The 25,157-nt window shown below is 41.5% G+C and overlaps 1 protein-coding gene across 6 annotated transcripts in view; it reads right to left on the bottom strand.

Annotated features, from left to right (window-relative positions):
* The window catches only part of LOC101482622 (unconventional myosin-XVIIIa), a 64,260-nt gene that overhangs the window by 11,096 nt on the left and 28,007 nt on the right, over positions 1 to 25,157 (bottom strand). For all 6 annotated transcript variants that reach the window (XM_004557364.4, XM_076888997.1, XM_076888998.1 and 3 more), the window contains 22 exons: positions 24,406 to 24,565; positions 24,128 to 24,314; positions 23,337 to 23,562; positions 23,135 to 23,244; positions 22,058 to 22,123; positions 20,451 to 20,579; positions 15,535 to 15,678; positions 15,283 to 15,372; positions 14,993 to 15,112; positions 14,752 to 14,869; positions 13,402 to 13,529; positions 13,077 to 13,231; positions 12,311 to 12,434; positions 11,971 to 12,171; positions 11,744 to 11,854; positions 9,372 to 9,476; positions 9,059 to 9,205; positions 8,743 to 8,856; positions 7,656 to 7,772; positions 7,164 to 7,247; positions 710 to 847; positions 82 to 267 (listed from right to left, as the gene is read on the bottom strand). In XM_004557364.4, the coding sequence (XP_004557421.2) occupies positions 82 to 267; positions 710 to 847; positions 7,164 to 7,247; positions 7,656 to 7,772; positions 8,743 to 8,856; positions 9,059 to 9,205; positions 9,372 to 9,476; positions 11,744 to 11,854; positions 11,971 to 12,171; positions 12,311 to 12,434; positions 13,077 to 13,231; positions 13,402 to 13,529; positions 14,752 to 14,869; positions 14,993 to 15,112; positions 15,283 to 15,372; positions 15,535 to 15,678; positions 20,451 to 20,579; positions 22,058 to 22,123; positions 23,135 to 23,244; positions 23,337 to 23,562; positions 24,128 to 24,314; positions 24,406 to 24,565 (2,960 nt within the window). The remainder of the gene's footprint in view (positions 1 to 81; positions 268 to 709; positions 848 to 7,163; positions 7,248 to 7,655; positions 7,773 to 8,742; positions 8,857 to 9,058; positions 9,206 to 9,371; positions 9,477 to 11,743; positions 11,855 to 11,970; positions 12,172 to 12,310; positions 12,435 to 13,076; positions 13,232 to 13,401; positions 13,530 to 14,751; positions 14,870 to 14,992; positions 15,113 to 15,282; positions 15,373 to 15,534; positions 15,679 to 20,450; positions 20,580 to 22,057; positions 22,124 to 23,134; positions 23,245 to 23,336; positions 23,563 to 24,127; positions 24,315 to 24,405; positions 24,566 to 25,157) is intronic.

Below are 25,157 nucleotides of genomic sequence, written 5' to 3'. Positions count from 1 at the left end.
TGAATGGATTGGAGCATGGTTAGCTCCTCCAGTGTAAACACCAGTGAGTACCATAAGGTCACAAATCACCCATGGCCTTACCAGCTCATGTTTCTTGCGGCTTGCCTCAGCCTCCTTCTTGGACAGCTCTGCCATTTCTTCTTTCATGTCCCTTAGCTGCCTCTGCGTGCGTTTATTCTGGTCTTTCTCCCTGTTTTCTGCAGTGATGTGCTGATTTCTCTCCTCCGTCAACTTTTCAAGATTCTCCTTCAGACGACCCACCAGACTCTGGGAAGCAGGTGACGAACATGTTAAGGGCACATATAGTACAGACAAGTGAACAACACTCAAGATAAATTATCTTCTTTGTACTGTTTTAAGTCATTTCTCAGCTGCCTGCAGCTGGCCACTGTCAGTTATGCCATTAATAATAACAAAATGGAAATGTGAACAGTGCTATGAGTTGCCCTTTGTCCAAATTCATTTTAATTCATTTTTAAGGTGAATAACAGGGAAGGTGACCATCAACTGACTGTCTTTATAAGAACCTAATTAAATTCATTCCATGATGGACACTTTTGTTATCTAGAAAGACAGTACGGAGAAAAGCAAGCGGCACTATAACTTTCTTTTTAAGGCCTTTGTCTTAAAATTACTCGGAAATTAAGTGTCAGAATCCAATTAACAGGTTGGCAATGCATGGCTTTCACATTTGTCCACATCATCTTACCTCCAACCGCTTAACCTGCGTTTTCTCATATTCCAGTTTGGTCTCTATCTCACGGATTTTAGCCTCCTGGCGGCTCACAAGTGACTTCTCCACCATGGATTGTTCTTGGAACTCTAACTGGTTCTGTAGCGAATGGAGCTGGAGGACACACACACATATTTACACAAATAAACACTCTTGAAGAGCAATTTCCACTGTACACCTTCTTGACCTCTGGTTTTTGCGCCCCCTCTTAAGTGAGATCTGTGAAAATTAAAATGAAGTGCTGATGTGTGCATGTATTAAAACCAAACTGCAGTTTTGTATAAATGTAATCCAAGTCTCTAAATATAAATATTTGGTATACAGCGTGAATAATAAGCTCTAGATAAGCCCCAAATGTACAACAAATAGTTAAAAGAAGAGCTTGTTGTTGAAACTGAGTAACAGCAAGCCACAGTAATTTCACAAGCCTTTAGAAAAGCTTTTGCTTCATGCAAAGCACGTTTTTTTTTTGTGTTCCATCTGAATGGTTTTCTCATGACTGATAAAAGGAAGAAAGACACATCACAACAAAACTGGTCCAAAAGCCAGCATGGCACCTAATAAGGGACTTTGCATCAGAGACAAGGAGGATTTGGAGTTCTCCTTTGATATTACTAAAGAATCCAGATTTTTCTCCTACTGGGGATAAGATAACCACTTCAAGGTCAGATGCTTTAGATAGCTATCACTGCTTACTCTGACAGGTTTTAACAATGCCTTACAGCCCTGCTGTGCTACTTGGGTATCGCCAAAAATATTCTGATGGGTGGGCCTTGAGTGACCCAAAACTAACAGTGTGCTATTATTTCTGTGTTTTGATTCTGTGATTATAGCACACAATTTTGTTTAGTTCACCATGCAGCCATAAAATACAGTCTAGTAACACCAAGCTGTGGTCGTATAATGTGCATTCACACTTATGCTAAACTTTGCCATGCCTAAATTCACATTTAATCTACCAGACGAAATTCATTTTGTAAATAAATGCATCAAAAAAGGAAATAGGCATGCATTAATACATGACATATCGAACACAGAGGTTGTCTTCTGAACAAATATTATTCCATCAGTACAACATGATAAAAGCACTTATCAACATAGGCCTGAATCAGAAGCATTAATCTTTGTATCACATGAATCCACATTTATGCCAGACCTCAACCATTAACAGACACCTCAAGCACAAAATGCAGTAATTTGACCAATCAGCTCAGAAATAGGGTAAATCAGGCAAGGACACTATGGTTTATTACAGTTGTATAATTCAGATCTGTTTGTGACTTAGCAAGTGCAGTGTGAAAACAAAAATTGGAATTTGCAACCACACCATTAGCCACACCATCTGTCACATTTGGAAGGCTTTGATATATGTGCTAAAATCTGCAGACTAGCATACTCACAATGGCAATTTGCTGATGATTGCCATGTAAACATTAGCACTTGCCGATTCATTTTTGGGATTTCTCTAAATAAGTGAACACTTTGACCTGCTAGAGAAAGATTTAGGTGAACACTAAAGTCAACAGTCTTTATTCAATTTCTGGCAACTAGAATGAAAACTATAGACATAAAGCCCAAACAGCAAGTTCAAATAATGCCAAGTCCAACAGTTCAATAAACTATACCCAAAGCTGGATATAGGATTTCAGTTCCCCAGCCACAGAGTCTTAAAAAAACATTTTCCTGCAGATTAATTGTGCTTTTCCAAAACCAAAAACTATAAACACAAACACTATATTACACAAAATGGGCAACTTATGTACTTTATATATGTATATGTGACACACTAATGTGTGGTCACATCAGGAGTAGTACTTGTTAAAAGAAAGAGAGACTTGTCACCGAAGTGAACCATGTGTAATGAGGTAGTTGCACCCCCCAGCCTCCGGGTGGCGCATTGTTCAGTGAGACAGAATAGCGAGGTCATAGGTCCTCCTCTCCAATATGGCAGAAGCGAGGCAAAGAGAAACTTCACCAGTCGTCTCTGTCTCATCATTTCCCTGTTTTGCAGGTTTGTAACCGGTAAAACTATAGTAAAACGGTTGTAAAATATTGATAAGAAACATAGCTAAATGTGGGGGTATAAATCAACGGGTAAACGCTGTTATTGGTTACGTTTTATGAAGTAGAAGGGCTGAAAAAAATGCCAAAGCCCAGCCAGCCGCGGGCGCCATTTTGGTTTCCTTTCTTCACTTATTTCGGGTCGTTTAGCTGAATAAGCTCCTTGTTGTGTCCTGATATTGTGAATATGAATGTTAATCTGCTGTTGGCAGTGAAAAACGACTGTTTACTGGTTCTGAAAAGTGATTTTGAGAATGTTAAAGCTAAGCCTGCCAGCATACACATGACTCTTTCATGTATTTGTGAGCTACTAAGCTAAATTGGTTAAAACAATCAGAATACATAGGTATTTGGGTTAAAAGTTAAATAGAGGTAAAAATGTATTTGAACACGCATTTCATATTGTTTTGAATTGTCATTCAGAGAGAATAGCCGAGTAAATGATTTGAAGGTCACTACACGTGAAGTACTTTTGTTTGCCATGAAAAGATCGTGGTATTGCAGCTTGAACATACAGACGGTTTTATTGTTATTTCTGTTGTATATAGAGAATGGTGATGCTGCAAGTTAAAAATACATGTGATTGTATAAATAAATATGGCAGAAGCGAGGCAAAGAGAAACTTCACCAGTCGTCTCTGTCTCATCATTTCCCTGTTTTGCAGGAACATTTAATCTGTTTTACAGGCCCAAACTCTGGGTCGGTTACATATATATGTAAAACTTTAATAAACATAATGTTGAAAAAAAAATGGGCAACTTGTGTAATGCTAAACAAAAACTTGAAAAGATTTTCACTATAAATTCAGCAAAAAAATCTGTAATGAGACACAAAAAGAGCATCTTCTGACTTTTCCAGAAGTAAAAGATGAGGGCTCTTTCATCAAAAGTTCAAGAATTTAAAAATTATCTTTCATTTGTGATCTAAAATACATAACATCACAGAATCCAAAGACATCTACGACCAGGGGACAGATGCGTTCAGATTCTTCAGTGAAAACCTCTACAAGGGCTCGGGAATACTTCGGCACTGTGAGTGAACACAGTTGCTGTAAAATTCTACCACGCTAAGAAAAAAAAACAAAACACAAAATTTAAACACAGCTGGGTCTTCTTTGAGCCAGAGATCATTGAAGATGGATTGAAATTCTTTATGATTTCTTTGTTTTCTGTTCTAAAGAGAAGATGTATCATTTGGCTTTCTATCAGTACAGAGTTCAAAAGCCTGCATCTGTGATGGCTGGCAGATACATTAGAGCACATTGCACTAGCTAACTTGCACATCTGTGAAGGCATCATTAATACTGAAAAGTATAAAGATACAGGTTTTGGAGCAACAAGTGGCAAAGTGAAGGAGGAGATGAAAGCAGCACAGCGGGAGGTGAAACGCTGCCTGAGGGAAGCAAAGGACACCTACAGGAGGAAGGTGGAGCAGAAGTTGGAGAGGAACAATATGAGGGAGGTCTGGAATGGTGTGAAAACCATCACAGGCCACAACACCAAGAAAAGCACAGTGGGGGGGACTGTGGAGAAGGCAAACGAACTCAACAACTTCTTCAACAGGTTTGACCAGCCCACAACCCCCTCACCCTCACCTTCACTACAGAGTCCTCCCCCCACTCTCCTGCCTCCCTCGCTTCCCCCCCTTCCTGACACCATGACACCCCCCTCCTCCAATCCCTCTCTCAGCAGCAAGACATCTCCCCCCCCCCTCCCCTCCTCCCAAACATCTCCCAGTGTCACAGTGGATCAGGTCAGGAGGCAACTGAGGAAGCTTCGCCCCAGAAAGGCAGCAGGCCCAGACAAGGTGTGTCCTAGGATGCTAAAGGCGTGTGCTGCTGAACTTGGGGAGCCGCTACAACGAGTCTGCGACTGGGGAGAGTGCCCGCCCTATGGAAGACATCCTGCATCGTCCCGGTCCCCAAAAAGAACCGGCCCAATGAGCTGAATGACTTCCGACCGGTGGCACTGACGTCACATCTTATGAAGACTCTAGAGCGGCTCTTCCTCAACTTCCTCAGACCACAGGTACAACATGCCCAGGACCCACTACAGTTTGCATACAAGGCGGGTGTCGGAGTGGAGGATGCCATCCTGTACCTCCTACACAGAGCCCACTCACACCTGGATGGGGGAAAAGGCACGGTCAGGATACTGTTTCTTGACTTTTCCAGTGCCTTTAATACCATCCGGCCCCGTATGCTTCAGGAAAAACTGAACAGGATGGAGGTGGACCCCTGCCTGGTGGCTTGGATCTCCGACTACCTCACCGACAGACCACAGTACGTCAGGCTGAAGGACATCACGTCTGACACTGTGGTCAGCAGCACAGGAGCACCACAGGGAACTGTGCTGTCCCCTCTTCTCTTCACCCTGTACACCTCTGACTTCTGCTACAACTCTGAATTATGCCATATTCAGAAGTTTGCAGATGACACGGCCATCATGGGGTGTATCTGGGATGATCAGGAAGAGGAGTACAGAAGTCTGGTGAGGAACTTTGTCGCATGGAGTCACACAAACCACCTGCAACTCAACACCTCAAAGACTAAGGAACTGGTTGTGGACTTCGGGAGGTCCAGAGAAGGTCCACTGCCGGTTCAGATAGAGGGGGAGGAGGTGGAGGTGGTCTACAAGTACCTCGGACAATAAACTGGACTGGTCATGCAACACAGAGCACCTGTATAAAAAAGCCCAAAGCCGACTGTACTTCCTCAGGAGGCTGAGGTCTTTTAACATCTGCAGGAAGCTCCTGAGGATGTTTTACCAGTCGGTGGTTGCTGGAGTACTTTTCTATGCTGTGGTGTGCTGGGGGAGCAGCACAGCAAAGAAGGACTCATCCAGGCTGGAGAAACTGATCAGGAGGGCTAGCTCTGTGGTCGGCATGAAGCTGGACACTCTGGTGACAGTGGCAGAGAAAAGGACATTAAAGAAACTGCTGGGCATCCTCTGCACACGGCCATAAACAATCAGAAGAGTCTGTTCAGTGACAGGTTGCTTCTCCCCAAGACAAGAACTAACAGACTTAAAAACTCCTTTGTCCCACACGCCATCAGACTGTTTAACTCCTCTCTGGAGGGGAGAGGGAGGGGAAACAGGAAACAGGAGGACAAAGGAGGGGGGAACAACTAAGCTGTAGTGCCTCTTCACCTCACTGTACAATACCTTGTGCAATACTTTTTGTAAATAGTCAACAGTGCAATAGACTCAATACTTGAAATGTGCAATTCACTTGTATTTTTATTTTTTATTCCTATTTATTCTATTTATCCCCTTTGTATATTTTATTTATATTTGTCTCTGTATTTATATATATGTGTGTGTGTGTGTGTGTGTGTGTGTGTGTGTGTGTGTGTGTGTGTGTGTGTATATATAACAATTCTGTAACTGTAACTTCGGTCGTTGCTGTGCTTTTTGGAAGTCGAATTTCCCAGAGGAACCCACCCGAGGGATTAATAAAGTTCTATCTTATCTTAACATATGTTCCAAACTTCAGATCACGTGTTTTTAGGGAACGCATTGCTTACTCGGGAAAGACAAAGCCAGACTAAAATTCTTAGTATTCAACTAGCTTGCCTGCAGTCCTAACCAGTGACACTTATTTTTATTGAATGTTCATGTAGGTACACTAGCTAGCTGTTGGTGCTTGGGGTGACACAAAAGCCAGAAATGACTGGCACAGGGCCATCTGTTTCTACAACGCCATGGGTTGACATTTCAAACATGACTCTGCTGCAAGCATCCGCTGTGTGTGTGTCTGTGTCAGAGCAAAAAGGAATCTTCAGGGTTTTTCACTTGATTGGAGTAACCATATACATCATGCATAAAATAAACTGGCCTTGCACAGTAACAAGGTTTTGCTATTATCTCCAGCTATTACATTTTTTTCATACCAATAGCTGATATCGAAAACACTATTTTCTTACTTGCTTCCAATTGCCATCTTTATTAACCTGATATTCTTCTTTAAAATGATATAACAACAGAACTACAAATGAAAAAAAACATTTAGACCAAAGCTGGTTGGCTGAAGTTCAGGGATGATTGTTGAAAGGACTAAAATTACTTCTTCACCTAAATAGTTATTCCATCTTAATCGGCTGTTAAGTTTATGTACTCCACCCTTCCTTTAAATACTGTAAGAATTCTGAGGGGGAAAATTTGCTCCTTGACACTTTTTCTCTGATTTCTACTATTTACATGTAAATTGCAATGGCTGGAAGAAAGCACGCTACCACATAAAAGGAGCATTTTTGGTCAAAATAATCAGAGAACACAGTGAAAAGCTAAAGCCTAATCAGAAAGAAGTGTTGAGGCAGCAGGCAGGTTCCTGGCAGGGAGCTGTATTGCTTTTGAATACTTCTTTTTACCTTTTCCTGGATCTCCTGCTTCTCCTTTGTGGCTTCTTCCAGCTGGGCCTGCAGGTCACTGATCTGGCTTAAGTCCCTGGCAGACTAGTATGCACATGCATGCATGCACAGAGAAAAAAAGTCAGAGAGTCAGGTGTGTTGGTGTTCATGTATGCCTCAGTTATCTGTTATATTACTGTCAATGCAAATGTCCAAGATTATATCCAAGTCAAATATTTGGTCATGTAGTCTGCTGTACAACAGATTATATCCCCATGTTTAGCTGAGAATATCCTCCAAATTTCAAAGACACTACTGGAGAAAATAATGTTAATGTTTCAAAAATAAGTGCAACTACACTAATACAAAATATACAACCAAATGCAACAGTATTGAAGAACAGCCAAGTTCTTAACAGTAGATACTTGACAAAGTTCTCGAGCTGAACGGAAGGCAATACACTCCATTTTTCTTGGCATTCAAACAGATGTTTAAAGTTTTAGGCAGGACTACCTGAGCTACGGCAGCCTTGTGTTTCTTCATCAGGTCATTCATGTCCTCCTGATCCTCCTCCATGCGTGACTGCAGGTCATTCTTCTCTCGTTGCAGACGGCTGAGCTGCTCCTCCAACTAAGGCACAAACAGAGCGAGAAACACACACTTTAGTTTAGAATGGCAGGATTTATTCATGAGCTATTGAATATGATAAATGGTCATTAGTTGGCCTGGCCGTGGCAGTCTGGGAATCTCATCTAATAGCAATGAAACACAATCTGGACAGGGTTCTGGCTGGAAGATAAGACCAATTGGAGATAATCAATTGGCTCATTTAGGCAGGGAAAAGTGCAGCCAGTGCAGCATACTGGTGATGTCCCATTTAGAGTTCATCCTCTGTGATCAGGGGGAGGCTCAGGCCTTCAATATGCATTCTCTAATCTCAGACATTTACAAGACCTTCCCTTGCCATAAATGCAGCAATTAACAAGCAAAGCACAGGCACATAGCACTCTGTGTGTCATCCCGAGAGAGACAAACATCCTCAGTCCATGAGTCTAAAATGTAGGCAGTACTCTCATGAGACACCCATTAATGAGCAAGCAAAAAAAAAAACACATTCAACAAAGCTTATTTATCCATTAGAGCAAAATGTTGAAATCCGACATATGCCAAAGGGCATTTATTATTTTAATATTCCACCATGGGCTGATGATGTATGCATATTAATGTTCGAGCCCTGCTGTATTTTGAAGAGAGAAAATTTGACAGGCACCAGCCCTCAGTTAATTAAACATTGTTTGTTGTTTTTGGTTTAATTTGCTCATCAAAAGAAGGGTATAGAAACATTTATGCAAATTATTTCCCTCTCATCAAAAGTGAACATGAAAAAAGGTAAGTACATTTCATTATCTATGAATGTGTGATATCGTGCACAATATCGACTGAGTTACAGATGCAAAAACATACAGCAATAGAAACATATGCAGAACATATTGGCATTCAAGCTTAGTCAAGTGGGTAATTGGAACACAATTTGTGCGGTTCCACTTAACGACATATGTTGCACCCTCAGGATACATTGTTAACAGATGTCAAAACTTACCGACATCTTCGCTTTGACCATATCCTCCATTTGGATATGCAAGTCCTCTATTTCCAGCTCCATACTCTTTCGAGCCTTCACTGATGCTGCACAAGTAAACTCTGACTCCTCAAGCTGTGAGAAAACAGGAGGAAGAAGAGGTGTTGGGACAAACGTTAGTGGAACTGAGCTCCAGAATCTGGGATTTTTTCATTTGTGTTGATTTGTGCATAATACACATTTCAAAGCATGCTTTCTGTTGTTGTATCATTAAGTATATTACACATCCGTGCTATGTTGGGCGCAGGCAGATGCCAAAATGTTCAAAGGGATGTACTTGATTTTTGAGCTGAGTGATCTCCCTCTTGCTGGGGGCATTACTCTTCAGGTGGTCCAGCATAATCTGTGCATCAGCCAGAAGGACTTTGGTTCTCTTCAGGTCTTTCCTGAGCCTCTTCTCTGTCTCCACATCCCTCTGGCTCACCTGAATGACAAACCACTCCTTTATAGCCCAGCATCGTTACTTTCCTCCTTGAAAACCTATAGCAACCCTTGAGACTCAAAAGCATTTTCTTTCCAATCAAAACAAGTGGCAGACACTAAATTGCACAGACTTGACTACACGGACATGTTCAGAGTAATGACAGTACCTGGTCCTGAGCATTCAGCAGTTTGGATTCCAGCTCTCGTCTCTCTCGCAACACTTTTTGCTTGTCTTCATACTCCTCCTCCAGCTGTACCTCCATCTGTTTCAGCTGTAGAACACAGTGTCAAGATGCACAAATGCTGGATCCATGATAAAGTCAGACATTACACACCATCGACCGTCCTGCTAGACACGGCTGCTCTCAAAGACAAATAGATCCCCCAAAAGCAGACCTGGTAGCCTTAAGATTAATCACACATGATGCTTCATTATGTCAAATTAAAAAATTTTAAATATAGAAATCCATTTAACTTCTTTCTACTTAATAAGACACATGGAATAAAATAACAGTTTAAAGAATACATTACATTTGCAGTTGCAATGACTGCCTTGCAACTGTAAGAAGCCATTGCAGTTTACATCCATGACTATCCAGACTCACTTCAATTTGACGGACACCAAGTCTAAACCATTAAGATCAAAAGCCAATTTGTTTTTTCATATTAGATAGTTCTATAAAATTCTCAAACCTATAGCAACAAATAAATCCTATAATTATTTCTGCCTCCAAATTAAGACACATCAGTCACTGTGACATTTGACCAAACCTGAACCAATTCAAAATGTATACAAAGTTTCAAAAAAAATTCCCTGAAGCCATACAGCAGAAAGTGTCCACAAATTGTGGGACAGATGGATGGACATCCAAAAATCCCTGCCCATAGCTATAACTCGTAGGGAGGCATAAAGCAATACAGCATGTGTACCTAGATGAAGTGAAATTAAAGTAATGAATTCAGGAACTTCATAAACTGGGCTATGTAAATAGAAATTTTAATTATTCAATTATTTCTTTGTTGTAACAATCATTTTAGTAACAAATCTCATATCTTTGGGAAGCCTGTTTATTTCCCCTTTAATGGTGCAACATTTGTAAGGAAAATTCATTTGTAGGTTGAGCAGCAGAGTTGAGTAGGTAGGTTGTGCCCATAAAAAATAAAAATAAAAACTTGCTAATAGCTCTCTACCCAGGTAGTCCAGAAAAGACTTCACACTTCCATCTAATAGGGCTGCTAGGAGGCCTGCCATGACTGGCCTTCATGGTCAGGCCCCTTTGCACTGGTGTCTGCAACATTTGCACTGGCACCTGAAAATGTGGAAGAACATTATGTTCAAAGATAGACTGCCGTAGGCAAAATCTGGACCTATCATAGATTCAAATTGCAGAGAAGATGTGGAGAAAACTATTCTGATTGCTGCACCGATAGGGTAACAGCTTTTGATGGAGGCAGTGTGATAGTGTGGTGGAGCATCTTCCTCACAGAGAAACAGAGAGCGAGGTTTATCAGAGACTACCTACAGCATAGGTGTCAAACTCTGGCCCGCGGGCCAAATTTGGCCCGCAGCCTAATTACATTTGGCCCGCGAAGCCATACCAAATTACTATTAGAGCTGGCCTACTGGTATTATACAGTTAATATATATATTGTTTAGTATTAAGCTTTGCTTGTTCCATATTCAGTTTTTCAGCAAAACTTGTTTGAGTCCATAAGAAAAGATTCATTCTTATATCTAGAGGAAGATTTTTTTTTCAATAAATATTAGCGTTAGCCCGCGACTTTGTTCCAGTTTTGAATTTTGGCCCACTGTGTATTTGAGTTTGACACCCCTGACCTACAGTATTTGGGGAGTGTAGAGGATGGAATGGTCTGTCTGCAGTGCTGACCTCAACTCCACTGAACATTTGTGGGATCAGCTTGGACATGCTGTTTGTGCCAGAGTGACCAACACAACCACACTGGCTGACTTGCAACAAATGCTGGTTGAAAAATAGGATGCCATCCCACAGCAGTGTGTGACCAAGCTGGTGACCAGCATGAGCAGGAGATGCCAGGCTGTGTATGGCTTTTCTACATAGTACCAGTTCCCTTTTTGCTAAATGAAAACATTTTTTAATTGCCAATAGGTTGTTTTTTCAGACTTCAATCAGACTTCAATAAATGACACCAAACAAGAGTCAATAGCAGAATAAACACTTTGGCACTGGCAGAAAAGATTTGGCAAGTCTTTCATGGGCACAACCTACATACTCAACTGAGGTGCTAAACCCACAGATGCATTTTCCTTACAACTGTGACACCATTTCAGGGGAAATAAACAGGCTTTCCAACAGTATAAGATTTATTGCTCAGAAGCATTGTTACAACAAAGAAATCATCAACATAAATTCCCTTATTTTTTGTGCTTTCAATCAAGCATGAAAAAAGTGTGTTACTGAGTACTGCAGTAAACAGCCCTGAGTAAATGTTAGTCAACAAAAAAAGGCCATAAATAAGAAAAAAAACTGCAGAAATTGCAAGAATGATTAGTGGCTACCTTCTTACTGCAAGATCTCCTGATCTCCTCTACGTCTTCATCTTTACTCTCAATCTCTTTAGAGTGGGTCTGCCGCTGCCTCTCCATCTCCATCTCAAGCCGCAGCTTAGTCTGAAGACATAACATATAAATGACATGTGAGACAAACATGTATTAGAGAGAGAGATACATATGCAACAATTAGCAAGAAGAACTCCTAGCTGAACCATATTTGCACCCCTCTGTACCTGCTCCAGCATTTGGATGTTTCCAGCCTGTTCATCCAGCTCCTCCTCCTGGTCTTTCACCTTGGCCTCGAGGTCACGAAGCTGCTTCTTGACCTTGGCAAGTGAGGCCTCATCCTTTGACTCTTGGGAGGACAAATCCTGTAGCTCTGCCTCCAGTTGTTGCACCTTTACATTCATGCCACACAATTCAGTGTCCTTGTCCTGCAGGCAGAAGGCATGCTGTAAAACATACATCTGGACAAGCCTAGTTATATCATACAGAGAGCAGAAACATCAGACATGTTGTCCCCAAGAGAGGGCATTAGAGTACATGTGGAGTATGTAGTGGAGAGAAGCCTACCTGCAGCTGCTGGCGGAGGTTAAACATCTCACCAGTCATTATGTCTTTCTCTCGAGCCAGCTTCTCCCTCTGGCTCCTTTCCCTCTGTACCTCAGCCTGAGCCTGGTTCTGCTCCAGGTCAAATCTGGAAAACACACACACACACACACACACACACACAAAAAAAATATTTTAAACTCTAAACTAACAAATCAGCTTAAAGAAAGATCTCTCAGAAATAGATCTCTGCATCATTCATTTCTGTGCACAGTATGTTACTCAGAGAATTTGACTTTGTTATACGGGAGGCGCCAGGCTATCATCGGTTCTATTTTAGCCTCCACTTCTGTCCCCCTCTAATAGCCATCAATTTACCATTGGGTTGTAATAATGTGCAAAATGTTTTCTTCAATTGTCTAGGGCAGAAACACTTATGGTTAGTGAACTTAACAGCTAAGTGTTTCATGCTGTCAGCTTGTTGTAATTCTCTGTTTTTCTCTCTGAAGCGCAGCCGAAAATAATTTCACCCACAGAGCATCTTCAATTAGCCACAGGGGAGAGATCACATTCTGCCACAGTGATAGCTTCTCAAGTGCTTAAAGTCTTGAGTCATTTTCTCAGCTAATGCAATTCCACAGATTACAGAACATCTCAGTCACTGTTCAAATTAAAGAAAACTTTAGCATTAGGCGAGTAGACCAGTGCTGCTTAATCCGAGGAGAAAAGAGCTATATGCTCTCTGCAATGTGTGTTTATGCAAGAGAACTGGACAGGCAGTTGAACTGACTTCCTCTGCTTCTTCTCCAGATCATGGTTGCGACTTTGCAGGCCCTCCAGATGAAGCTTGGTGTCCTGCAGCTCGGCAGTCAGTTTCTGGCACTTTTTCTTCAGCTGCTGCACAGAGCGCTGCAAATCCTCATTATCCGTCTGCAAATCAGCCAGCTGCAGCGCACACACACACACACACACACACACACACACACAATTCTTTAATGAAAGTGCAACACCTAGTATTACTATTACATTTCCACAATTAAAATGTTATAAGTGTGAGACAAATTAATTTAGATTTTTTTTTATTATTATTATTTCAAGTTGTAATTTGCTCTTGCCTTTCTCTCTACATGTCTTTTGCTCTGCTGTTCCGTCTCCAGCTTGTCATCAAACTCCTGCTGAAGTTTCTTTTTGGCAAAGTCCATTTCACGAACGGCTCGATTGTATTTTATCCGCCACTCTCCTCCTAGAGGAAAGACATGCAATTCAGAAAATGTCTGTGTGACATTTGAGCATTTCCTGACTTTAATGCAGGTCCAGCCAGGTACACAGAGGAAGAGGCGTAAAAACCACAGACATGATGGATGCGTGGGATTATGGAGTGCACTGCACTGGCTGCGATGATTATCACATTCAAAGACTGAAATAAAATAATCTTTCTGGAAATAAAACTTTTGCTTAATCAGATGCTGAACTTACAAGGTCAAGGTATTCAACAGGAAACTACAAAGAAGGCTTTGTGTTTTAGCTCTTATCTTGAATAAACCTGAGATAGGAATTCAGAGCACACCACAACAGTAGTTAGAGGAGGACATGTCTAAGTGGCACTTTCCACAGTTCTTAGGCAACCTTAATTCTGGAGCTGTCATAGGCTATCAGAACTATAACAGCAGCCAGACAGACATTTGGGTTCAGGTTCATTTCCAAGCCTTATCATTTTAGAGGCTGTCCACTTCTCCTTCACATACCAACACAGGCTCCTCCATCAGTGCTGCTCATTAGCATATATATAGCATAATGACAACTTGCAGGGCCACCAGCTCTGATCCCACCGATTACTTTCTCATTCATCTAAGAATTCTGATATGCTCTGTAATGGCTTGTCTGCTGAGGTGGGTTGAAGGAGGTGGGAACACAGATATATAAAAAAAAAAAAAAGACCCATGGACAATATGCTCTCAGCAGGCGCTCTCTTTCCCAGCAGGGGGAGACCAATCAGAAACAAGAATTAGTTGTATGCCTGGGAGCGGACATCCTAATCTCCTAGCGGTTAATCCTAAACTTGGAAAATATACTTAACAGTATTATGCAGGATGTGACCAAGTCTTACTGCCATGTCTCCTGCTGAAACAGCTGAACAAAGCCATTCATTCCTGCAGCTACAATTAGTACAAGGGAGATTTTTCAAACTGTGCACATAATGCTGGTCTGAGTGGTTCAGTAAATTATGCTTCTGACCTGAGCTGACATGCCCATTAGGCAGGCTTAGGCAAGCTGCTGAAAGTGTCGCAGGGTGCAATTAATTAGGGAATTTAAAACAAATGCTTAAAAAACACTGATGACCGAGACTATGTTATTCAAAAAAAACAGAGAAAAGTTTCTCCGAATTATCTTCAAATTCGATCTTGCATGTAGCAATCTCTGGTGTCACGACCAAATGTTAGATATCAGTGTCTTGCTCTACTAACCAGCATCTTCATCATCAATGTCCATCTCCCCATTTAGCTCTGATGTTTTCATGAGTCGTGCTTCCATCACCTCCATCTCCTGCGATTCTAACTGTTTCTTCATGGCATCAAACTTTGCCTGGAATGCACAAATTCAGTCAATAATCACACAGAGCATGTCAGTCATAATAAACTGAACTTCAGAATTACTATAAATTTTAAGTGTGCATCTTTCATATATATATATTTCATGTTTATTTGCCTGTAGATCCTTCATATCTTTCTCCAAGCGCAGTCTCTCAGAAGTCTCAGCCTCCAGCAATTGGGATGCTGACTCACTTGTGCTTCTCTCATCAGCGAGCTCTGCCAGCAAGTCTGCGATCTGATCACAAACAGGCAGACGCACACGGGGTGTTATGCAAAGTTGCAAACTACTGGCCACAGTTCCTGTGCAAGTAGGTAATCAAATCTTTAAATAAAATAAAGAGTGCAACTGCACCATAAATCTCCAAAAACTATCCAGAATGCACTACCATAGGCAGGGGGACCCACCCTGCTCTCCAATCGATCTGTATTGAGTCTCAGCTCATTTCGTTCCTTCTCCACTCTCTCAAGCTTCAATTTCTGCTGCTGAATCTCCTCCTGGAATACAGAATATAGCTGTTTTATATCAGATACATGTTATGTTATGTTGGAGGTCAATGTCAACAGTGATGACAGTATGTAGAATAGTGCAGACACGGAATGCATTTAAAAATATATTAAATCCTTAAAGATTCAACAGGTTGGGTGAGGTTTGCTCACATCTTTGCTCCGCATCTGGTCCTCTGTGAGCTGCACTTTAATGAGGGGCTGCACTGTGGTAAAGAGCCTCCACCATGGCCAGTCCTTCACTCCACGGTTCTTCTTGATGTTTTTTTGAATACAACGGATGGCTAAATCCTGAATCTAAACACACATATGGAGAGTCAGTCACCAAAGAGAAATCTGTGAGAGTGCAGGCAGTTATTTGCACAACAAAATACAAACTCATATTGAATGTCAATGGCATAAAAGTGATGTAATTACTTCCAAATGTATCTGTAAAAGATCCCCTATTATGACCTTAGAACCAGCAACAATGCATGTAATATGCAGCACCAATAGCTTGAATGCAGACAAATTGTTTGCACAGGTACCACATGGAGGCAGTATCCAGACTAAATGCTGCTTTTATATAATCACTGGAATAAATACTTTCCAAACTCTACCGTTACCATATCATCCGCACCATTGATGAACAATATTTGAAAATAACTACATTCTTCTGCTATATTGCATATGTATGGGCAAGCAGATATCCCGGGACTTGCCAACCTCCACTAGAGAGTTTCCGCCGAGTGTGTTCCAAGGCTGGAAGCTAATTTTTGATTAATTAAATCAAACATTTTGGCAGCTAATTCCAAGTATTACACGATTTCCATGCTGCTTATGCATGAGGCTCTCTAGCAGCAGCAGATTATGGGCAAACCCAATTAGAGCAACACAATTCTCAGCATCAGGTACATTTTGCCCTGAAGGTACTCTCTATGACCAATTAGGATTTGTCACACAGTGAAAGCCTTAACATGGAGCAAAATGCTGCAAATCTCTGACAGAAGAATTAAACAGGTCTCACTTGTCATATCTAGTCTATAATGAATAGGAAACAAACAAAAGATTATACAACATGAGCACTGTGGATAAATATTTTGGTATTCATATCACATTAACAAGGTGTGACAACTGTAAGACAGTGTGAAGTGAATGAAAAATTTGAACCAAGGTTAATAAACAAAAAGAAAAAAAAAAAACACTACATTCTTTTCCAAATATTCTATACATGTATTTCGGGTTTGATTGTCTGTATACATGTAAGACTTACTGTATATGTATTAGATATTAGATACCTGCAGCAAAGTCTGAGCATAAAGTTGCCATTTAGTAAATAAATGAAGCAACAGGGCTCCGCCAGGGCTGCCCTTTGTCTCCGGTTCTGTTCATAATTTTTATGGACAGGATTTCTAGGCGCAGCCAAGTGGCGGAGGGCTTTCGCTTTGGTGGCCTCAGAATCTCATCTCTGATTTTTGCAGATGATGTGGTTCTGTTGGCTTCATCGGGTGAGGGCCTCCAGCTCGCACTGGAACGGTTCGCAGCCGAGTGTGAAGCAGCGGGAATGAGGATCAGCACCTCCAAATCTGAGGCCATGGTTCTCAGCCGGAAAAGGGTGGAGTGCCCACTCCGGGTCGGGGATGAGTTCCTGCCCCAAGTGGAGGAGTTCAAGTATCTCGGGGTCTTGTTCGCGAGTGATGGGAGAAGGGAGCCGGAGATCGACAGACTGATTGGGGCTGCAGCTGCAGTGATGCAGACGCTGCACCGGTCCGTCGTGGTGAAGAGGGAGCTGAGTGTAAAAGCGAAGCTCTCAATTTACTGGTCGATCTACGTCCCTACCCTCACCTATGGCCACGAGCTGTGGGTAGTGACCGAAAGAACGAGATCGCGGATACAAGCGGCAGAAATGAGCTTCCTCCGAAGGGTGGCTGGCCTCTCCCTTAGAGATAGGGTGAGAAGTTCGGCCATCCGGGAGGGGCTCAGAGTAGAGTAGCTGCTGCTCCACATCGAAAGGAGCCAGCTGAGGTGGTTCGGGCATCTGACAAGGATGCCCCCTGGGTGCCTCCTGGGTGAGGTGTTCCAGGCATGTCCCACCGGGAGGAGGCCCCGGGGCAGACCCAGGACACGCTGGAGAGATTATATCTCTTGGCTGGCCTGGGAACGCCTTGGTATTCCCCCAGATAAGCTGGAGGAGGTGGCTGGGGAGAGGGAGGTCTGGGCCTCTTTGCTTAGGCTGCTGCCCCCGCGACCCGGCCCCGGATAAAGCGGATGAAGATGGATGGATGGATGGAATGAAGCAACATCGGTTTCTGAGGATTTCTTCATTATAAACAAACATAAGCTATAAGCTTTATCATTCTGGCTCTTTCTACACTTTGTACATTATTCATTTTTAACCCTAAGCTAAACCAAAGACATATCTTATAGCAATGCACTGCATACTGATACCTTTACAACTGCAACTATAAAGGTATCATCTGCGCTTTGATTCAGAACCATGGGAATGCATGTTTCAAATGAAAAAGATATTCTGTAGAATCCCCCGCCTGAGCTCAGCTGTGTGCTGATTCCATGCAAATAATTCTAAAAACTACATTTGTAGGGTACCTGAAGGACAAAGCTCCCAATATGGCAAGTGCCTGCTGAGGCAAAATAACAGACTTTTAAAATGTCAGGTTGTCCCCTTGAGGAGACAGTTGAAAGGGGAAAGAAAAAAAAAAAAAAAAAAAAAGAGGAAAAATTGTGGTTTTGTCATTTAATGTCACATGGGCTTGGCACAGCTTCACAAGGTTAACATGCCAGAGAATATCAATCAAGGCAACTTGTGACTTCCTGTCACATCCATATACATCAACCAGTAGCTGTCTGAGAGCTTCAACAGAACTCACTTGCACTATTCCAGAGGCAAATTACCATCTACTGTACATGCTAAGACTGGATACTTCAAACAGTGTAAGAGGCAATGAAGACCAGATCTGTTTTCGCAGAGGGATATCAGGGAAACAGCAAGGGTGCCAGTCGATGTTATTATACAGTGATTATTCTAAGACTCGACAACAACACACTCTGCAAATCTTCACAGTAAGAGAAAGAGAGATGGAAATTACTCAATATTCGACACATCCCTGCATCCTCCCCAAGTCTGGTGTTGACTAATTGAATCAGGAATAATATAAACAGAATGATAATCAGGGGAAAAGATGCCCTTCAGATAATTATTGCAAGGAGAGACTGTATTTACCATGCATGCAACAGCTGTATGGGAATAAATTGTTGGTTAGAAAAAGGCAGAAAAGGGGTAGCAAGGGGCTGCAAAGCCACTTTCAGAACAGCATCTTGCTTGTAATTTCTCTACCAAGCACAGTTTTATATCTCTCAATGCTGAGTACAGAAACTGACCTAATATTATTAAAAGCTTTGGTATTTTATGACTAGTTTTGAAGTGTTTGGAAAAAAAAAAGAAATTCAATAACTACATGACGTCCATTCATTTATCATTTCAAGTGTGGAATTTTTTAATGCAAGTTTAGAATAGAGTAATAAGCCAGTTAGCTTAGCTTAACTCAAGGACTAGAAACAGAAGGAAATATTTAGCCTTGTATGGTTTTAGAGAGGCTATATGACCACCTTGGCGGTAGAGGGCCCTTACAAAAGGCTCCAAAGAGTTTTGTTACCCTTAGACTCAGGCTAGCAGTTACTCTCTGGTTTTTTTAGTCCTTAATCTCTACCTAGGATGCTGCTAGCTGTGTGGTCTGCTTTCATTGGGAATAACTCAAGTTCTTTTGAACTGAATCAAAATGAATTGGTTTGTGGATATGAAAGTAATGTGCATTAAAATGTCCACAGCTTAAATAAACCTCTGCAACCCTGACTCGATGAGGGGTGCGTCATAACTGCATATTTCCTGTTACCTTGCCAACCTAAGTTGAGTTTGAGATAAATACAATTGAGATGAAATAAAGTCTCATCTTTCTATTATAGATACATGTGCAGGAGGGAGGGGGCTAAAGAGGGCAGAGGAAAAAATTTTTCTTTGCTAATGGATTTTGTAATTGCACAGTTGCCTAGCAATTTTGAAAGGATCCTTGGTGTTGATTTTCTTCAATTTCTAGCCATTGTAAAGCAACAGGCACTTACCCTGCTTTGCTGTGTAAATAATCACTTCTGAACTTGATAGAGAAAATGTATTGGGGTTCCAATTTTAGACCAACATACATTTAAGTATTTGATTTAAAAAGAAAGGTACCAAAATATGATATCTGAAAGTCCAGATATTTTAAAGGTCAATTTGATTTACCTCATTACAACATTGACAATGTAACAATTGACAATGTTTGACTGGCATCATATTACAACTAAACAACATGCGTGCTTCCTAACAGTATGTCATAGTGGATGGAGAGATAAGTAATGTAATTCCATTTCTGCTGGTTCATCACAGCCCAGCTGAAGTGGCACATTCACTTAAATAGTACAACGTAATCATAGAGGGAGAAAAGTACTGCAGGGCTCTATACATCACAAGAGGACACATGAGGTCCAGAGAGATAGACTCACACAGGTCCTGGTAGAAAAATGGAAGATGGATGGAATGGATGGGTATGAGAGTCAGCAGCATGTTTGATAAGGCTACAATTCAGGGGAGTGGACTGATAAAATGTCACAGAAATGGAAATGTCACAATCAAATATCGCCTTGGGAAAGCTGATTGGATGGATTACAACGAGGGATGGGGTACAGCCAATAGATTCAGAGAACCTATTTGCAATTAGCTGAAGATTTACAGCAGGGCTGGTTATATCTACCCCAAGAACAGAACAAACTAGATCTAAAATTGGCTCTCAATTCTGAAGTGCATATCCTTCACCTACTTGACCTACTTCATTTTGCTCAGCTGTGCAAAAACTAAAAATAAAACAATAGACAGTGTGTTGCAATTACATTGTTTTTTCCAATTAAAGTGAATTCATTCAAGTTTCTCCCCTTCAAACTTTGTTGACAAAAACCTGTCACAGTTGTATTTAGGCTTCAGTTAAGATTACGACAACATTTGGACTGCTCGTTTCATTTCAGTATAGAATCCCGCATACCTTTCTCTTCTTGAAGGCTTGCCGTGCCAGGTAACCTCTACAGGCAGCTTGGAAGAGGGTTAGATTGCACTTGGTCTGCTCATCCCTCTGTTCCTCCAGCTTAGCCAAGGTTCCAGCTCTGAAGAACAGCTATAACAAGAAACAATCATACACAGATGCTTATTAGCAAAGCGTAAAACAGTTCAGACAATTTTATGGTTATTTTTGATATTATGAGATTTAGAGGCCCTGCTTTAATGTCAAGCCCAGCAGCACAGTTAAAACAGAGGGGAGTTAAAAGGTAAATTAATGCACTGAAGCAACTAATCAATAAGAAACAGTTTAATCCACAGTCAAGTGAGTCTTATCTAAGTGAGAACCCGGGTGATTAAGTTATCTCGAACAATCAGCCTTGTCCATTTCTAATCTAGGGCAAAGGTAAAAAAAAAAAAAGAGGTAAACAGACAAAGAAAAGCACATTATGTCATAGCCTGTTTATACCCATGAAGGATTTGGTACCATGATACATTCCAGATATGATGGCAGGAAGCTATTAAAATGGACAGGATGACCGCGCGCGCGCGCGCGCACACACACACACACACTTTCTCAAACTAAGGTCGCTCTACAAAGTGTCCATGCTCCTTAAATTCCAAAATCCATATATAATATGTTAAAGCAAGAGCTGGGAATCATCAAACTGTTTTAGCAAGCAAATCTATAAAGCAGTAGCAAAGAAAGATACATTCAATGGTATCAATGAATATTAATTAAAACTCAAGGCAAAAAATAATCTGTTATTCTTTTATTTTTATTTTCAAAATTGCATGCAGGCATCATGTAGTAGCTTTATGCAGCTATGTTCCTTTCAGGCATGTGGCTATCTCTAATGGCAGATTTTGTCCAGTCAAGAGCTTCTCATTCACTGCTTTTAGTTGGTTTGGTGTAATTGGCATGCAAGTGAGACAGGTTGCCAAGACACCACTGGAATGCTTTGTGAATGGCCAACTGTGCATGTCTACTTCTGAGCCCATTTCACACTCCAAAGTGTGGCACCATGTGAAGCCGCCTCCAAACCATTCTTTTGTCATGTGTTTTATAAAAGGGCCATGCACACCGTACAGTATCTTGGAGCATAAGTCCCCCTCTTTTGTACTTTACTGTTTGATTTCATTTTGACTGATGGCCGCTTTCCAGCTGATAGGATTTAATGTGCATTTTGAAGCAATGTTTACTGTGCAAATCATACTAAGGTTGTGGTGAAAAACAGAATGCATTAAGAGGAGAAATTTGCTCCAATAACCTGAAAAAAACATAGTAAATATGGTAATATATATGGGCAAGGTAGAGACATGACTCTTGGGTAACCACTGGCTAAATAACTTGAAGAAGGGACAAGGCTTGGCAGGTCTCCAATAAAGGATGGCAAACAAGCCTCAAAGAGGAACAGGTGTACTGAAAGACACACATCCCCAGACAGCAAGTGTCATAAAAAAAAAAAAAAAGAGTTGTGTACTACTGCTCTGTGGTGAGAATTTCAAAACAGACGCAGAGCAATTCATAGCAAATGTTTATTCAATACATTTTTAAAGCTGTTCATTTGTTTGTGATGTGTGGGCATTACTCACCCTGCTCAGACCCATGTGGTAACTGCTCTTCTCCAAATCCAAGGACTCCAGAAGCTCCTCTACAGCCTGAGTAAATGCATACATCCACACAAACACACATTCAGCCTTTCAAAAGGTGGATCCAGTGGTGCTACTGACACCACAACAATAGAGCGGTCTACAGTTCCCCCTTATCTGTCATGTTTAATAACTACAGTGCACTTTTTCTCCTCTTCTCTCACTCTGGATTTTGTTTTAAAACCAAGTCGGGATGCAAAAGAAAAAATACAACAAAACAATTACAACTTGCCCCATAAGATCCACCTGCACCTAGTCTATTCATCATGATCCCCTGTTTTTCTTGACCTAGTTGCAGCTCTAAACACACACATCCCATGTAGAGTTACACCAACCCAAACACTGGAGCCCCCCCTCTCCCTGTTCAGCCTGTGTATACTGTCCGTCTATTGTTGTCCGAGCCTCTTCTCTCTACTTGAGACTCCACTTTGAAAGACCACATCTAGATTACACCAAGAGAGGTTTGCCACGAATACTGAGGGGCTTTTGTTTGCCAGTGTTTCCACAGAAACTCAGCTCCAACACACTGACACAGGGGAAAGGAGTTATATTCACCCCTACCCACATTCTCTACCTTGCTTTCTTATTTCTCTGCAGAAAGAAACTTCTGTATTTTTCTCTACTACTCTTCAACTCATGTTTCTTTCATAGGTCTTTATAATGAAGCTCAAGCCATCCACATTTTTTATAAATTTAAATTAAAACCAACAAAAGCAGTACTGTCACAGTGTAATAACCATGGCATTTAGAAAAATAGGCATTTTTATTTTTGTTTGCAGTAAAGCACTTTCTAAGCCCTGATATTGATCAGCTTCTTTCACAGGCATTATAGTGATGAAGTTAAGCTGATTAGGTCTTTACTATTAGCCCTGATGAAGCTTTATGTCTCTGTCAGTAGGCTGCTGACATCAGGCTGTTGAGATCAGGTCATGAAGCTGCCTCCTCACATCATCAATCTTCACTGTGCTTGGCTAGCGGCACAGCTGTACATTTTACTCCCTCTCTCAGTGACTGACTTACTCTCTTCTCGTCCTTCACTATATAATTTCTTCCGTGCTTCTTGGTGAGATGCGGTGCCAGCACATCAAAGCGCCGTCGGAACTCAGAGAACACCATGTGATCAGGGTAACCTGTGAAAACCGGTATTGAATAAGATTTAATCTGACAGGCTTTTTTTTTTTTTAATACACATGGACAAGGGGGTATGTTTGCTTTACCTCACCTTGTCTGTAGATTCTTAAAGCATCAAGCAGCTTAGATCCACGTATCTGAGCACGGAGCAAGGCTACATCTAGCTGCATTAAGCTAGGATCTCCACTCTCCCCTTGAGTCTCACATTCCACTCCTTTGAACAGAGATCCACTCAGCGCCTTGAGGGCATCCGCCTTGGGCAATATGCAGTGAACAAACTGAATCCTGGACCTCCGCAACATGTCAAGAAGCGCATCCTGAAAAGGACAGAGCAGGATTATAAGCAGCCTGGTGGGAACAGGTCAAGAGTTAATGCAGCGTCTTCTAATAAAGCACAAGTTAAGGTTTTTAGTTTTTGACTCTCTTGTTGAGAAATATGTTCTTCTTAAAAGTAGTGGTACTGATAACAGCATTAGTAGTAGTAGTAGTAATAGCAGCTGTTTTGAGCTGCTCCCATATTCACAAGGGTTCACCACACCAGGTAGCTCCACATGTTCATTTTTTTTAAATAATAAATAAAACATAAAACACTAGATGCTCTTTCTAATGCAACACCAAAGTAATGTCTCTTCAAGGGACTGAAACAGGATTCTTGTTTGGCAAATGTGTAAACCGCTACACTATGCAGCCACTAAAACAAAACTTCTTAATGGCTTAATGTCGTTTTCTCTGTTGTCGCTAAACAACCGGCTCTACTTCATTTATAAGACTTCAGGTAGAGTCAAAAACAAATTTAAAACTTCTCATATTTACAACAGCATGTTTTGTTGTGCCTTGTGGTGCCCCACATCCCCAAGTAGCCATCACACCCTATGCTCTCACCACTTGAAGTTTTATCTGAATGCACAAAGACTTCTTCTTGATGGCAGCTACTCCTGTGACGAAGGATTTCCTCATGCTAGTAGCCCGGCGCAAAGACAGCTGGGAAACACCTTCAAGGCCAGCAACAGACCCGGACAAAACTGTGGTTCCACCTGTGCGGTTCATGAGCAATGAGCCGATGATCTTTCTGTAAGAGATGCCGTAATTCAGAGTGTGATGTTTTATAATTCAAGTCTGCAACACCAAGGAACAACAACTCCTGCATGGTGGATACTTACTTCTGCGAGTCCTGTAGGAGGGACGCAGCATTGGTAGAGGCGGGATTCTGCTTGGCATAGCTGAGCCACCCTCGTGCATCATACTCCACCCAGTCTGTCCCATGGCTGTGGCCCAGCAGGAAATTATGATCTTTTTCACTTTTCAACAGGAAAGTGTGACCTAAAGTAAATGGGGGATCCAGTGTAAAATCTATTAGATACATATACAGCGAGATAATGAGAAAAATCATATTCAAGACTTCAGAAAGGGGTTTACTGTCTGCATGAGTTTAACAAAGCAAGTAAATTCATCACATCCTAATTAGTCTGGTGTGTGCCGCCTGTCACAAACCTGCATAGATTTTACTGATAAAAACATCATGATGAACAGTCTGTTCCTAGTAAACCTTATTGTTTAATGGGCCACTTTATCCGTGTAGTTTTAGTGTGAGACATTTAGATCCAACCATACTCCACTTTCATAGACGATATAACTGTCTGCCACTAGGTCATCAGAGAGCTGATAGACGAAACAGAGGAGCTCAAATCTGACCTATATGAAGAGTTTTAATGAGAATTCTGAAGCTGAGTGGCTCCATAGTGTAGTGGTTTACACATTCGCCTAGCAAATGAAAGCTCCCTTATTTGATGCTAGGAGGAGACAAATCCCTTTGGGGCTGCGTCAGGAAGGGCAACGGGCGTAAAAAAAAGAAATAAATAAATCTGCCAAATCGAAGCTGTGGAGCTACCCACTGTGGCGACCCCTTGTGAAT

Source organism: Maylandia zebra, linkage group LG10 (genome assembly GCF_041146795.1).
Source record: "Maylandia zebra isolate NMK-2024a linkage group LG10, Mzebra_GT3a, whole genome shotgun sequence".
NCBI lineage: Eukaryota > Metazoa > Chordata > Actinopteri > Cichliformes > Cichlidae > Maylandia > Maylandia zebra.
Note: the sequence above shows the minus strand (reverse complement) of the source record. Positions and strands in the feature narration are given on the sequence as shown.